Source organism: Oreochromis aureus, linkage group 17 (genome assembly GCF_013358895.1).
Source record: "Oreochromis aureus strain Israel breed Guangdong linkage group 17, ZZ_aureus, whole genome shotgun sequence".
NCBI lineage: Eukaryota > Metazoa > Chordata > Actinopteri > Cichliformes > Cichlidae > Oreochromis > Oreochromis aureus.
In genome coordinates this window covers 20,018,068-20,034,645 of record NC_052958.1, presented here as the reverse complement: position 1 = coordinate 20,034,645, position 16,578 = coordinate 20,018,068, and the positions used below count along the sequence as shown (strand labels likewise).

At 40.2% G+C, this 16,578-nt stretch overlaps 1 protein-coding gene across 1 annotated transcript; it reads left to right on the top strand.

Annotated features, from left to right (window-relative positions):
* Positions 1-406: 406 nt before the first annotated feature.
* LOC116318221 (23 kDa integral membrane protein-like) lies at positions 407-10,282 on the top strand. Its single transcript, XM_031737164.2, has 9 exons — positions 407-633; positions 4,492-4,554; positions 5,981-6,106; positions 6,413-6,487; positions 6,711-6,806; positions 7,138-7,238; positions 8,051-8,132; positions 8,551-8,634; positions 9,298-10,282. Exons 1-9 carry the CDS (start codon positions 574-576, stop codon positions 9,418-9,420), a joined length of 810 nt encoding a protein of 269 aa, XP_031593024.1. The 5' UTR covers positions 407-573; the 3' UTR covers positions 9,421-10,282.
* Positions 10,283-16,578: the final 6,296 nt, after the last annotated feature.

Here is a 16,578-nt window from a genome sequence, read left to right as displayed (position 1 = left end):
TTTGGCCCATCACATGCTGTTCTGATCAGTGCTGGAAGGAGAGAAGGAAAAGGTGAAGGAAGGAGTTGTGGAGCAAGATTGTTGCATTGTTGGGTCTGCAGTTGCCATGCAACAATGAAGTTGGGCTGTTGCTGCTGTGTTTGTTTATGGTGTAAAAGTAAATACGTTATCACATTAGAAATGCTATTTGCTATTTGTCTTCCCTGTGTCCTTTCATCACGTTTGTTACTTGTTTTCCTCCCTTTCCTCCTGTCACTTTCACTTTCTTTTTCATATTTCTTTGTCACTTACCTTCCTGTTTTCTTACTGACATTCATATCTCTGTTTCAATCACCCTCCACGCCTAATTAGTTGTTATTGTTACCTGGAATAACCTCTCCTCTCCTCTTCTCCCCTTCTCTCTTTTGCTCTCTCAGCCAATCTTCCAAACTTGGTCATGTTATTCGTTCTGCCGCCAAACACGGAGCTTTAAACAACATCCATCACACACACACACACACACACACACACACAGGAGTGGGCTCTGGTCTTTACTCCGTTTCTATTTTAACTGGACTCGCTCAGACAGCAGCCATGGCTCGCTGCAGGAGCTACTTGCGAGGACTTGCTATCTGTGTCACTGTATTGCTACTGGTAAGCACACTGCTAATTGTTAACTGCATGTTTGTGTGGGCTGTCGGAGGTGATTGGATCTTTAAAAAATGAAAGTTTTAAAATTCTAATTGTCTAAAATCTTAATCTACTATTTTTGAAATACACAGTGTGTCATTCAGGTGTTGATTACATGTGCTAATTAATGCATTTCAGTGTAACTACTGTCTTGTAAATAGAAGGTGAAAAGCAGAAACATTGTGTTTGTTTTTAACTTTTTTTCTTTTACTTATAATTTTGTAGACATGTAGTTATTTTGCGTTTAGCACACTCAAAATTTTGTTTCATATTGGGTTTAAATACATATTTGTGATAATTGTGGTAATAACTAGCAACTGTTTTCTGGTAGCAGGTGCAAGATTATATTTGTCTAATTTGATGTTTTTTTGCAACTAAGTGACTATGTGTTGTGTTTAAATCCAATCCATCTTTATTTATAAAGCACTTTAAAATACCCAGCACAGGACCAAAGTGCTGTACAATAAATAGGTTAAGAACAACAGAATAAAACAAAACAGTCAAAAATAAAACACATAATACATAAAAATTAAAGCAGCCCTATATTTAAAATGAGATAAAACAGCATAGAATCAACTAAAACAACTAAAATAAAACTAAAACAAACAAAAAAAAGCATTTGCTATTTTTTCTTTTTTGGTGAAGTATTTGTTTTCATGTATTTTTAATACTTATCTAAACATTAAAATATTTTAGGTGCTGTGTTATGTTGCCACAATGTTGCAAGGTGTGGTACTCAAATAGATTTTCTTTTATTTAAAGTAAACATTTAGTCTTGATTTAATCTCTTTACTAATAAATCTCTCTTCACAAAAATGCTAAAACACTAAAATAAAGTGGAGGTCTTTTAGCAAGAATTTCACTTTTTAAGTTCATAAGACGAAGGAAGGAGGCAGAGGACTAGGGAGCGTCATAACCACTGTCTAGGACGAAACAACAAAGATCCATGAGTACATCAGGAAGATGGCCACACAACTGATAGTGTGATCAGTGAATACCTCAGGCATCAGAAACCCGAGAAAGGAGAGGAGCAAGAAGAGGAACCATCATGGAAGGACAGGCGCCTGCATTGTATGTACCACCAGGAGATAGAAGAAGTGGCTATCAAGAAATCCAACCAGTGGTTAAACAAAGCTGGACTAAAAGACAGCACGGAGCCACTAATCGTGGCAGCACAGGAAAAAGCACTAAGCACGAGATCCATACAGACTGAGGTTTACCACACCAGGAAGATTCCAAGTACGGGCTGTGTAAAGACGCCCCTGAGACAGCGGATAATCCAGCGGATAACAGCAGGGTGCAAGATGCTAGCAGGCAGGGTAACATTAAAATGCCATAACCAAGGGGGTGGCATAGTATACAGGAACATCTGTGCAGAGTATAGCCTGGACATCCCAAAGTCAAAATGGGATACACCCCTAGGGTGGTGTAGAATGACCAAGCTAAGATTCTGTGGGACTTCCAGATACAGACGGACAAACCAACCGGACATAGCAGTGGTGGACAACCGAAGGAAGAAGGCCTTTAGTGAAAGATGTAGCTATGAAGCTGTGAAGCACCAACAGCTGAGAGGAGCTTGAGATGTGTAGGGTGAAGCCAACAGTGGTCCCGGTGTTCATCGGAGCACTGGCTGCAACAAATCCCAGGAACAACCTCTGAGATTTTTATCCAGATGAGCGCAGTCCTACCCTCAAGCTCCCAGGCCTCTGGTAGAGGACCAAGATTGAAGCAATTTTTTATATATGTGAATACATTTGTGCCATTAAGAGAAAATTCATTCCACAGCTAGGCTGATGATATACTGCTATATGTGGTCTTTGCTCCTGATAACTCATGACCAATTGATGCCCTCCTTTTTAGATATAGTTTTAGATTTATTTAGGGAAAACAACCACATCGTTAAAGGAAATAATTTCAAATTTTTTCTTATCACTTTTAAGTATCTCAATACTTTTAACTGTTATTTCCGTTATGTCTATTTTTTATCAGTGTCTTTGTGCTTCCTTGTGTTTCAGTCAAGCACATTTCTTCTTACAAAACATTAGATCGAAGTAAAGTTGACCAATGCAAATCAACTTTGTAGAACAGACATTGTCAAAGATTATCTTTGAGGCCCCAGCGTTATTAATATAGCTACTATCCATCAGAGAACAGTCCCACTTTCCACATAACATTATAACTTCTTATACAGCAAGTTCATACACTTTTAAACCAAAAAGATTAAGAAAGTAAGTTTTAAGTAAAATGTGTGTCACAAAACGGCCGGAGGCCGAGTACCAAAAATCAAACCCACGTGCAGAAAACCCAAAGCGGAGGCTGAGGAAAGGGTTTAACAAAGGTTTATTAACTAGCACAAGAATGATGTTTACGATGGCACTTGACTTCAGGCTTGACACATGGGGCGTGAGGGTCTTGGCCAGGGGAGAGGGATAAAGCAAGGGGACAGGTCCAAGAAAGCAACGGCAGCTGGCTGATGACGTATGTGCAGGTGGGAGATGGAAGCGTTGAAGGAGAGGTGGTGCGGTCCGGGTGGGTTTGGTGGTGTGTGTCAGCTGTCCTGAGTGGTGAAGATCCCGTGGTGGTGTAAGGGCAGGAGGGCAGGCAGGTGAGGCAAGGAGATGATTCTAAAAGCAGGCGGGTTAACCAGATTTCCAAGATGAGTTGTTCAGTGTGATGGAATTTCCAGGAGTAACTAGAACACAAGATTGCAAGGTTAGTAAAGCACTTGAGAATCATAGACATGAAGCGTGAGGCCTGGTTACCAACATAGGGTAGTTGACGAACTAGCGAGGAAGCAGTGTCAGCAAGCAGCTTAAATCTCCAACCTAATTGCCTCAATCAGCTTCAGGTGAGGGAGGCTGTAGGCCCTGCCCATGGGTGGATACCAGGGAGGTCCAGACCTTCAGCTGAATTTTCCAGCCACACACCCAGACCATGACAATGTGGATGGAAAACTTGTTAGAGGTTCATTTTGTTCATTTTTAAAATCTCTTTTCCTTTATTTACTGTTGTTTATTTACTCATTCGTTCTTCATATTTCACCTTCTTTGTATTGAGTCAGTGATTTCATCAGCTTTTTTATTCCTCCTGTTTTACTTCCCAACTTCTCTTCACCACCTGCAATCAAATTTAATGCTTAAAATGACAATCTGCGGTATGATTACAGCAGCTTTTGTTGCCAGTTTGCAATAAATAGAGATTATTTCACAAAAACTCCAACATGGGTATTTCTTTCCTGTTTCCTGTTGTGGCTGCTTCGTTAAGTGTGCACTCTTTATCAGCTGATTATGTTCATTTTTGTATGTTCCAGTTCAGCCCAACTTTAAATCACAAGTGACTTTCACGTCTTTGTTGTTATCATCACTCATGAAACCAGAACCACTTTGGAAAATAGTCAGATGCATTTGCAGTGTTTTTTGTTTTGGATAATTTTATGACTTTCATTTCAGTACATGCCCACAGTCAAAATTGCCCTCAACGCCCACCACAAAAAAAAGAAAAAAGAAAAAAATAGTAGTTTGTAATATGTGCGTGCATGGTCAGATTATAAAATGGGAATGTGGAAGTAAAAGAAACAATGAGAGTTTAAGGTGTAGCTGGACTGTTTTGGAAAGTTTCAACTTGCTGACTGTGAGACAGATTACATTTGTGATATAAAGCTGTCAGAGTTCCCAGTCTCTCTGGGGAAGAAAATGCGTTTCACAGGAATGTTTCTGCTGTTAAAGACTTCCTGATCTGTGAACCCAACCAGCAGCCACTTTTGTGTAAACCAGTTTGAGTCATTGCCTTTTACTATTTTTATTCTTCATTTTTATTATGCAGGTGTCTGGGTTTGTGATGATTGGTGCTGCTTTTTCCTCCATTGATGATATGCCTGTTGCGGAGGTAAAATGGGATTTTTTTTTTACCACACTTTTGTTATGAAAGAATCAACTATGTAGTGAAACAGCTCTAATTTCACATTATATTGCCTCAGACTCACAGTTGACATTTTATAACACAACTTCTACTTTCTTGTCAGATTCTGGTGTGTACATTATCCACAATGTAACTGTGAGGCTGCCATATGTAATGTAGCTTGGACTCTAGATTGGAAGCAGACTAAAAATGTCTAGTGTCATCACACAGTGAGACTGTTTACTGAAGACTTCATACTGCTTCCTGTAGAGACACCAAGGGTGGCTACATATATATATATATATATATATATATATATATATATATATATATATATATATATATATATATATATATATATATATATATACGTATGATTTCCAAAGTTCTTTCTATTTTTTGCTAACAACAGACTATGGTTAAATAAAGGCAGATGTGAATAAATAACTACTGAGTAAGTTTGATGTCATTGTGTATTGCTGTGCTGTCATTAGTTTCTACATTTAGTAGTTATTTTGTACATTTTCATTCTGATATATTTTATCTTTTATATTATTGTTAAATTGTTTTAGTTGAATTTTTATTCATGTTACTTTCCTGTATTTACATTACTGTATTACCCATCACCTGTCATTTGGTTATAGTTTGCTTCCAAGTAGCCAGACCTTCTTGAAGTCTTTAGAGTGGTCTTTGATATAGTTTTTCAGGATTTCTGAGAATCTTTCAGTTTTCTTTGGACACTGGCTGCTTTATCCTCACTTTCATTCCAGCCAGTATACTTAACCATTTTAGAGGATTTATTTCTTTTTTTAGCCACAGAACAGCAACTTAAGAATCATTCAAGCACAAAAAGGCACCTAACTCAAACAATGAACCAGTGTTATGTCTATAATTACAACCAACTTCACCAATAAATCAATTTTCAGTAGCATCTTCAGGCACTTTATTACCAGAAGTGTGTCACAAACATGTTCCTATTTCTTTAGGTGAATCTATAAAAATGCCAAAGATGGCACAGTTTTACAGACATAAAATGGTATTGTTTTGCACCAACAAAGTGATTCCCAGAGAGCTATCAGCTGAAAACTTGGCATATCTCAACATGGTGTGCTATTTGTCCTTAAAATATCTGAGGAAACTGGACAAGTAGTAGACAAAAGAAGTGGCAGGCTTAAAGACTAACAACAGCAGATGAATGGTATCTCAAAGTCATGTCCTAAATAGGAAAAGGGCCTACAAGGACCTGGCACAAGATCTAAAAGATGCATCTGGACCTTCTGGTGATCCATCCCCTGTTCACTGCCTCATTAGAAATGGTCTCAGATACTGTCCTGCATATTCATGTTATTTGTTATTTATTCCTTTTGTTTACGTTGAATAAAATATCTTTCTCATCTGACTTTCTCTCTTTCAGTTGTTTGACCAGCTGTCCAGTAGTAATGGCTTACTGGTCCTGCAGGTGTTTGGTCCACTCACAATGGTTTTGTCTGTTCTGGGCATATCTGCTGCCTCTTTGGACTACAAATATTTGCTGTTGGTGGTGAGTAACACAAATTCATACATGCGTTTGTTCAAAACTAGCATCTTTGTAGGGATCCTAGCTGATACAAGTATTGCCAACCCCTAATCCCTAATTGCATATATACAAAAACATGATTTTAACCAAAATTCTAAAGCTAAGTTTGAAGCTGCTGTCCCTAAATGAGACTGGCCCCCAAATGCCCCTGTGTTCCAAAAATGTCCTCACTACAAAGGTTATTACTCTAAATTGGTCCCCACACATAGTACACATACAAGTACAAACACACACACTACAGTAGTGGCATTGACCTGTAATCTTTTCCAGTTTTCTGCTCTGACATTTGTGGAGTTTGTGGCACTAATGATCGTTGCCTCACCGCTGGTTCAGGTTCAAGCTCAGGTAACTTTTTTTATACATTTTTTGTATTTTTATACAGTCCTTGCTTTCTTGTCACCAGTGCCCCCTGGAGGTATGAAATGACTATGAAATATGAAACTGTTATCTTTGGGCTGTAAACTTACTAAATAAGAAAGTAATACAGATGAAAGTTAATTATTCTTAAAACTCTGCTTGTGTTTGTTTTTGTGTGTCACTCTTCAAACGTTTATATTATTTACTGTAGATGGACTTTGCCGTGGATGAATTGTTTCTCAATGTAACACCCCTACACAAAGCAGCTGATGACATCAAGGAAGAATTAAACAAGCTTCAGACGTCGGTAAGTGAAACAAAGAAAAAAATTAGGATAAAGAAAAGAAAAGAAAAGAAAAAACTTTTTAGCTTCTACTCTTTTTTGTCCTGTTGTTATGGCAACAACTATGACTTAATTTTATACACTCATATATATATATATATATATATATATATATATATATATATATATATATATATATATATATATATATATATATATATATATATATATATATATATATATATATATATATATACATAACTGATATATATATAAATGACCTGAATGAGTAATCCAACACCAACACTAAGGATAACCTTGAGCTTTAACCGATCATAATATTTGTGTTTTCAAGGACTCCTGTTGTGGTTTGAGGAAATTTGAAGACTGGGAGAATCAGCTTCCTGTTTCCTGTATCTGCACACCTCCCACAACCACCTATACCAGGGAGTCAAGGTATGTGAAGATTGGCTTTTACATAGATTAGCTCAATATTGAATTGCAGAGTCACTTTCTATCTAATTTTTTTAAATAATTTCTATTTCATAAGTTTAGAAAATGTGCAGTTTGCTTGAGTTTTTAGCTGTTTTTCAGAATAAGGTAGACCCTACAATATAGGGTCACAACAACAGAGGCGACTGTTGTTGTGATCTGGCACTGTATAAATAAAATTGAATTGAATTGAAGTTTAAGTTAAATATTTTTTTAAATTATAGCTCTTGATTTACCTGTTGATTTACGTCCCTACCCTCACCTGTGGTAATGAGCTGTGGGTAGTGACCGAAAGAAGGAGATCGTGAATACAAGCAGTGAAAATGAGCTTCTTCCAAAGGGTGGCTGACGTCTCCCTTAGAGATAGGGTGAGAGGTTTGGCCATTTGGGAGGGGCTCAGAGTAAAGTCGCTGCTCCTCCACATAAAAAGGAGCCAGTTGAGGTGGTTTGGGCATCTGACAAGGATGCCTCCTGGGTGAAGTGTTCCAGGTATGTCACAACAGGAGGAGGCCCCAGGGCAGACCCAGGACACGTTAGAGAGATTATATCTCTCGGTTGGCCTGGGAATGCCTTGGCGTTCCCCTGAATAAGCTGGAGGAGGTGGCAGAGGAGAGGGAGATCTGGGCTTCTCTGCTTAGGCTGCTCCCCCCCGCAGCCCAGCCCCGGCGGAAAAAGATGGATGGATGGATGGATGGATGGATGGATGGATGGATGGATGGATGGACGGATCGGTTGTCGTGGCTCTTAAATTTTGGCTTACTGTTTTTTGGCCACAGATCTCAGCCTGGTAATTCCAGCTCATATGAGCCTTGTGTGATGGTGGGCAGTAACCACAGAGTGCAGTTTGTGCACTCCAAGGTAAATATTTGTTTTGGGGGGGTTTTCTTCTTTTTCTATCAGTAATTTTCAGACATTTCTATTATTTTCCTCAACATCTTTCTTTCTACAATTCTTCCTGTGTTTTCTCCCTTTCTCTGGTTATTTTTTTCATTTTTTCTTGCTCTCCTTTACTAGTTTTCCTGATTATCTTTATTTCTTATGTTTTGTTCTATTTAATATTTTCTATTATACTTTTAATTTTATATTTTGTACATCTTTGATCCAGTGGCAGTCTGGTTTAGTTTTTCTATTCCTTAATTCAGTTAATCTTTTATAATGTTGTTTAGTTATAAAGACAAACAGAAGCAAATAAACACAAAGGGATATTTTACTTATGTACGCCAAAAAAAGAAGTGTTTTTATTCACGTTGATTCTTCACCTTCATATTTTTGGCAGCCCTGTGGTCCCATCCTAAAGAGCTACTTGAGTTTCCCAGTCAAGCTCAGGATAGGAATCATTTCAGCTTTCACCACTATTGCAGTAAGAAAAAAAACACTCACCTTTTTTTCCTACTTTAAAACCAAGATCCATATCTTTTTTTCTTCAAAATATATAAAGAGCTGAAAAGAGAACAAACTCCAGCTCCTTAAAGAAACTAACAAATGCATGAATGCAAAAATTCTAAAATATAAAAGTTACGATGATTGTAGATATGTTTACATGATTGAGGAAGAAGCAAATGCTGTTCTATACCCATATAAACATTGTTTATATGGGTATGGAAGGAGTAGAGGACAAATTTAAGTTCATAGAAGTTCCCAAGACATGAATTTTAATTTCTGGAAATGTCTACTTTATAGATGTGTTTGTCTAGAATTTCTGGAATAGTTTCTCTGATAGTGTCCATCCATTCAAAAACACTGGAAGTTTCAAGAAAAGTTTTTACTCTGTGATTTCATTGCAAAATTGATTGTTTGGAAACAGGTTGACCCTAATGGTCCACCTGTGCAATCTCCTTGCAGTCAAAATTGGTTGCCCAGATTCAGGGTGTTACACAGAAATTTGATTTCAGTCTCAAACAGCCAAAAATGCAACAAGATAAAGTCACCAGGCAACCACTGATTTTTGCAGTGCAATTTTTACTGTAATGTAACTACAATATTATACACAGTGTGTGTGTGCGTGTGTGTGTGTGTGTTGCAGATAACAGCCATTGCTCTGTGTCTGGCTTTGGGTCTGGAGAAATACTGGAAGAAGCCTCCAGTTGAAACTACAGTCGACGACTACAACAGAGTGAAATACCAACCTAAACCTTCCCTCACCTGACCTCTGACCCCTTTTCACCCAAAATTAAGACAACAATACCAATGCGCTTCCACTCTCTGGACTTCTGGTGCTGATGAGATGGTCCAGAATGAACAAATGGTGCTTTATGGAGCTGTTGCCTGAAAATGCTAATTTTATAGTGTAAAAAAAAATCCTTCTTGAAATGTTCATCTTGTGTTTGATGGAAGGGGGTCAAAACAATAGATGCCTTAAACTTTTTCATTGTAGCAAAATACCTTCCTGTATTCAGTAGCAGAAGCAAATTTCTAACAGCAGCATCCTGATGGCATCACCTTCAACCACCACAGCTGCTACCCGTATCCACATGGAAATTTCTGTTACTGTTTAAACATGCTTCTGGCATCTCGTTAGCACAAAGCAGGTGCCATCAGAGTGTCCTGTCATTAATCTTACCAGGTAATTTGTGTTTTTCCAGAATGACAGTCTTTTATGGGCATAATCATTGTTTATTGGAGGAAAATCTAAAGGATGTTAGTTTGTTTTAGACATATTTTTAAGATAAATTGGCAATCACTCTATTTGCAAATGCTAAAATAGAAAGTCTGGGTTTTTTGGTCTAGAATCACTTATAAATAATTATTTGTGTTTTTTAGGACTGTCTCTGGACAAATTGCTACCATTTTCTGAACAATCACAGTAACAGAGGGTGTAACGGCTCTCCTGGATCTGCTCCATATTAATTCTGATTGGTTGTAAAACTTTTTGGGTAGGCAAATGTTAAATGGACTGGTTCTTATATAGCGCTTTTCTACTCATCTGAGCACTCAAAGCGCTTTACACAACTTGTGCATTCACCCATTCACACCCATTCACACAAGCACATCTTTCTAAGTGCTTTCTAGCTAACATTCACACACATTCGTACTCCGATGGATGCATCGGAGAGCAATTTGGAGGTTGGTATCCTGCCCAAGGATATTTGGTATGTAGACTAGGGGAAGCCAGGAATCGAACCACCAACCTTCCGATCAGTGGATGACCTGCTCTACCACCTGAGCTACAGCCTCCTGTTATTACAGGAGCATATTTAAACCCTGGCTTATTTGTCTTGTCTTGCAACCATTTAATGGAACTTATGACACATTAATAAGTCTCTAAGCAGACTATAATATTTTTACTTTTATTTAAGGATATGCGCTGGGTGTAAGTTTCTTTTCTCTGTATTTCAGCAGATGTTTGAAAACTTTCTCCACTTGTGGTATTTATGTGATGTTCGCAAAATCAGTGCCAGTAACACCAGCAGCTGTACTGAAAGACTACTGGGGCACAAACATACCTCTAAATAAGGAGGTAAATGTTCTTTGTTTCAATATTTGAAGAGTGATTTTTATTATTATTATTATTGTTGTTGTTGTTATTATTACTAGTATACATGAGTTCTCTCCTATTCACCTGATAGCCTGCATCATCTGTGTTTTTTTTTGGTGTTACAAGCTGCAACCTGAAGATGGCAGTGGTGGCATACATTTTGCAGCAAGTCAGTGTGCGGGTGGTGTGCTTTGTAAAATTAAATTCTTTAATCTGAGCTTGTTTCTAATCATCCTTAGTGACTAAAACCCTCAAAGAAAAACATTTGAAAGTAAAATGTTAATTCCACACGGAAACATTTCTTTATAAAGAAGATTACCACAAATAGACATTTACTAATTTATCCAACTGGAAGCCTCTCCTTTTATATACAGGGCTCAAAAAAAATTAGGAACACTTTTTAATCAGAGTTTAGCATCCAGCCAATTAAACTTCTGGATTATTGACCTGGTTGGTTAGGTAGTAGAGGGGGTTGTTAATCAGTTCAGCTGCTTTGGTGCAATACAGAGACAACAATGAGACAACCACCAGAGCAGGAATGGTTTTACAAGCGGAGGCCACTGAGTCGTTTTTCCTCCTCATCTTTTCTGACTGTTTTTTGTTTTTACTAGTTTTGCATTTGGCTAGGCTCAATGTCACTGCTGGGGGGATGAGATGATACCTGGAGTTTACATAGGTAGTCCAACTCCTCCAGGATGGCACATCAACAATACGTGCCGTTGCCAGAAGGTTTGCTGTGTCTCAGCACAGTCTTAAGAGCTTAGAGGAGAATCCAGGTGACAGGCAGTTAGTCTAGGAGAGCTGGATAGGGTTGTAGAAGGCCCTTAGACCATCAGCAGGATGGTATCTACTCCTTTGTGCAAGGAAGAATGGGATGAGCACTGCAAGAGCTAGAATATGACTTCCAAATCAGATACAAACTTCATAACAAGCAGTGTAGACTGGGCACTGTGCTCACTCTCAAGCCCAATTAGCATAGAATACCAGAATTGTCAGGTCCAACACTGGCCCCCAGTGGTCGTAGGAGTCATATCCATGGAGCCACACACAGACACCCTACAGACTAGGCAGCAGGACTCTACCGTTAGGGATCAGGATGGACCTATTTTTAGATCCTACTCTCATGCAGTAGGTCCCGGGTTCCTCCTGGTGCACAACAATGCCTGGCCTTGTGGCGGCCTGTAACAGTCAGTTCATGGCGGATGAAGCAATTGATACCACTGACTGGCCCCCCACATTTACCTGACCTACATCCAATAGAACTCCTCTGGGACGTTATGTTTCGGTCCATCCAATGGCACCAGGCTGTACCTCAGTCTGTCAAGGAGCTCAGTGATTCCCTGGTCCAGACTTGGGAGGAGATCCTCACAGCACTATACATCATCTGATTAGGAGCATGCCCTGACATTATCAGGCATGCATAGAAGCATGTGGGGGCAGTAGAACCTACTGAGTATTTCACTGCGGGAACATTCTGAGTTCCCGCAATGAAATTTTTAGTCTGTTGCATTATTTTGTTGCATCACTTTGATTTCAGGAGTCTTTTTGAAATTCAGCCCTCTGAAGGTTGATCTTTTGGGGGGTTATAACAGACCACTTCCGGTTCCGGTATGATGGCGCCTGTGTTTGGCTTTGCCGCTGCCGGCTGTAGTTTCTCTGTGCTGTTTTTCTCGGCCTTTTTGCTTTCGCTTTTTGTCACTAATGTGTTGGCTGCCCTTGTCTATGATCGCCTGACGCTGTTATCCATTCAATCCTTTATGTTAAATGAAGATGCCTCATCCTCCTGCGGTATTTTCCATCCTCCGCTGCCGACACCGGTGTCTGGCTCTTTGTTAGGTGTCATCAGTGGCGCCTTTCTGGGTCCACGCAATCACGGAGGAGGACAGGAAAAAGAGCAGGTGTCCAGGTGAAACTTAGACTGTTCTGGAAGCAGGGACTAGCTGTGCCTGGATCTATGAGACGGCGCTACCTCAGGAGTGTTCATCCAGACTCTCCGGTTGTTTGGCCTTCCATCCCCGTGGTGAGTGGAATTTATGAGCGTTGCGGATCAAACCCTCTGTTTCTACGTCCCCAAATCAGGCTGCTTCTGTTAATATTATGACTTCTACTTCGCTGAGCGTGGCACTTTTTAACGCCCGATCAATGAATAATAAAATGTTCTTGCTGAACGATTTTATTCTTTCAGCGTGATGGTGACTATCCATCCCTCATTGAACTTTGCCCGAGTGGGTTCTCCTTCATCAGCCAGCCTCGGACATTGGGTCAAGGAGGAGGTCTCGCTGCCATGTTTGGAAGCTGGTTTCACTGTCGCTCAGTAATGGTCGGACATTTTTCATCGTTTGAACTACAGCTGGTTAGAATTGGAAATAAAGATCCGTTTTACTGTGCTGTAGTGTATCATCCACCTGGCATAAACAGCATGCTTTTTAAGGAGTTCAGTGACTTTTTATCCTTGACCTTGAAGCTGTCCAGACTGGTTATAGTCGGGGATTTTAATATACACATTGATGATGACTCTGTCCTCTTATCCAGAGGTTTCCTTAGCGTCGTGGATTCTTTTCATTTTGCACAGCATGTGTCTGGTCCCACACATACCAAAGGACACACACTGGACCTTGTTTTTACTTTAGGTTTAAACATTGATTTTATTTGTACTGAGGACATTTTTATTTCAGACCATCATTGTATTCTTTTTAACCTGTCTTTTCATCTGTCCCTCTCTCCTATTCCACATGTGGTTAGCTCTCGCATCTTAAATTCCTCTACTGCTGTTAAATTTTCTGATGCTTTTAATTTAGTTTTATCTCCTTATAACGATGTTCATCTTTTAACAAATCTTTTTAATAATCATTGTCTTTCTATTTAGACAATGTTTGTCCTGTCAAAACTAGACTAGTTCCGGTTTCAAAGTCGTTCCCCTGGAAAAATGACAGCAATTGCTTTTTAAAGCGATGCTGCCGTATGGTTGAGCGTTTATGGAGGAAAACGCGTTTGCATGTCCATCTCCTTCATTTAAAGGACCTTTTAGTCTCTTTTAACACTTCAGTTCGAGATGCGAGGGCTGCCTATTTCTCAGACTATGTGTCTAAGATCAGAGGTAACCCCAAGGTACTATTCAACACTATTAGTGATATTGTTGCTCCTGCTCCACCTGCTGTCCCAATTTCATCAAATGAAGATTGTGAAAAATTTCTTTCTTTCTTCACTGAAAAAGTCAGTAACATGAGGAACAAGATCTCTCCTTCTGTGTCTCTGTTGTCAGCTCCAACTCAAGCTAAGCGTGTAATTTTAGAAAGATTTTTACCTGTGTTCTTACCAGAGCTGGTCAAGTTAGTTGATTCGATGAGAGCATCCTCCTGCTCTCTTGATATTTTACCTGGATCTTTGTTTAAAAATGTCTTTCAGTCTATCGGTCCCTGTGTGCTTACAGGTATCAATACCTCACTAATTTCTGGTCAGGTCCCCGTTTATTGTAAGAATGCTGTTACTCACCCACTGTTAAAAAACCTAAGCTTGATGCTTCTCTTCTCAGTAGCTACAGACCAATTTCAAAATTACCGTTCATTGCTAAGATTTTAGAAAAGGTTGTGACTAAGCAGCTTATAGCTGTTTTAGATTAATACAACATTCCGGATAAATTCCAATCTGGTTTTCGTAGAGCTCACTCTACTGAAACTGCAATTCTTAGAGTCTCCAATGATATTTTGATGAGATGTGATGCAGGAGAATGCTCCGTTTTGTTGATTTTGGACCTGACCTCTGCCTTTGATACTGTGGACCATCATATTCTGCTAGATAGGCTGAGATACTGGGTGGATATTTCAGGGGCTGCTTTGGACTGGTTCGAATCTTATTTGCATGAACAATCCTTTTCTGTGGCTACCTCTAAGTACAGTTCCTCTTCTATTTTTCTTGCCTATGGTGTGCCACAAGGTTAAGTTTTGGGACCTTTATTGTTTTTGTTGTATTTACTTCCTCTTCAGCACTTATTGCACACTTTTAAGGACATTTCATATCACTGCTAGATGATATTCAGTTATATATCTCCTTTAAGCCCCAAGATGTTTCCAAGCTACAGATTTTGCATAGGTGCATAGCCTCCATTAGAGGTTGGATGGCTGGAAACTTTCTTCAACTAAATGAGGACAAGACTGAAGTCCTTGTTTGTGCTCCTAAAAAATTTGTACAAGGCGACAGAACTTTTGTCACTGTGGCTCCTAGACTATGGAACTCTCTCCCTTTGAGGTAGAGATCTGTGGACTCAGTGGTCGCTTTTTAAAAACGGCAAAAAAAATCTTTTTAAACTTACTTTTGGTTGATTTTTATTTTTATGTTTTAGCGTCTGTGAAGCACTTTGTGATTTTTATCTTGAAAGGTGCTATATAAATAAAGTTTTACTTACTTACTTTTTCATTTCCATCAAACAATGTGACATCCTTTCATTCCTAACACATTACCCAGTCCACATCAGTGCAGATACCCTGGATGATTTTTTCCCATTGAAATCATTGATTTGTTGTTTTTTTTTAAACAAAGTATATAGAACCAGCTTTCCAAAGAAGTGGAAGACTAAAAGTACCAAACAGCCCTCTCTGCATTGAATCATACTTGTTGTTAATCTTTGGCTGTCTTCCACAGCATGTCTTTTATCCTGTCTTCCTCCTCTCACCCCAACCAGTTGAGGCAGATGGCCGCCCCACCCTGAGCCTGGTTCTTCTGGAGGCTTCTTCCTGTTAAAGGGAGTTTTTCCTTCCCACTGTCGCCAAAATGCTTGCTCACAGGGGATCATATGGTTGTTGGGTTTTTCTAATTATGTATTATTGTAGGGTCTACCTTACAATATAAAGCGCCTTGAGGCGACTGTTGTTGTAGTTCGGCACTGTATAAATAAAATTGATTTGAACTGAATGGAATTATTACCATCTTCTTGCTCCATCAGGTTAAATGTAATGACAATAAAGAATATAACGCAAACGATTGGTCTCCCTGCTGCTGCGGAGCCTGGGGCGGTCTGCTTGCCTCCACCCCGGGGGAAAGGGTCACATCTCTTGGGTCTGGTGCCGTTTCCCCTCTGGGGGCGAGGGTACCTGGACCCGGGGCATAGAGTATGTTTGGGGAGTATGATTGTGTGTACATGTCTATATATGTCTATCCCTACGTTGGGTGAGTGCTGAGTGTTTGTATATGTGTGCATGAGGGTGGGAAAGCATGTTTATGTCTGTGTGTGCCTGTTTGTCTGTGTCTATATGTCAGGTCGGGTCTTAGACTCCACCTCCCTGGGTACTCCCAGGCCCTCAAGTGTGGAGGCCTATCTCCCCTCACCACACTCCCTGCTGGTAGCTGATGCCCTCAGGGGTTGGTGCATTGGTGGTTCTTGGTGTCCGGGCTGGGCGCTCAGGTATGCACCGGCTCACTCCCGTGGCTACTTGGCGGGGCCCGATGCCTGTCGCCGGTCAGGCCTCTTCCGGGCAAGGGGCCCTCGGGCCTCCGGCCTCGGGCCTGCAACTCGGTTCACTCTGGCACAGCTGGCTGCCGGCAGAGCCGGCGGGCACGCCAGTGCAGCCCCTCTGGCTTCTGCTCCGTGGCTACTGGGTGACCCCTCGTCTGGGGATCTCCTCAGCCCTTCCCAGGAAGGTGGCACGGATGCCCCTCGGTGGTGCTCCTTGGGCTCTCGCACTCTGGGTCCTCTGGATGTCTGGAGCCTGGATCTCCTCCATGCCTGCTTCATGCCCTGGGGACGGGGCTATGGGCCTCCACACCCTCTAGCAGACCGTTACATGGGGAAACCTTTTGTATATACAAGCGCGTTGATCCACACAGGTGTGCACA

What these genes read in the sequence shown, in the direction of transcription:
- LOC116318221 (XM_031737164.2), top strand. Translation starts at nt 574, where the DNA reads ATGGCTCGCTGCAGGAGCTACTTGCGAGGACTTGCTATCTGTGTCACT. An exon ending in ATGATATGCCTGTTGCGGAG is followed by an intron (nt 4,555 to 5,980) that starts GTAAAATGGGAT and finishes TCTCTCTTTCAG; the next exon opens with TTGTTTGACCAGCTGTCCAG. An exon ending in TGCAGTTTGTGCACTCCAAG is followed by an intron (nt 8,133 to 8,550) that starts GTAAATATTTGT and finishes TATTTTTGGCAG; the next exon opens with CCCTGTGGTCCCATCCTAAA.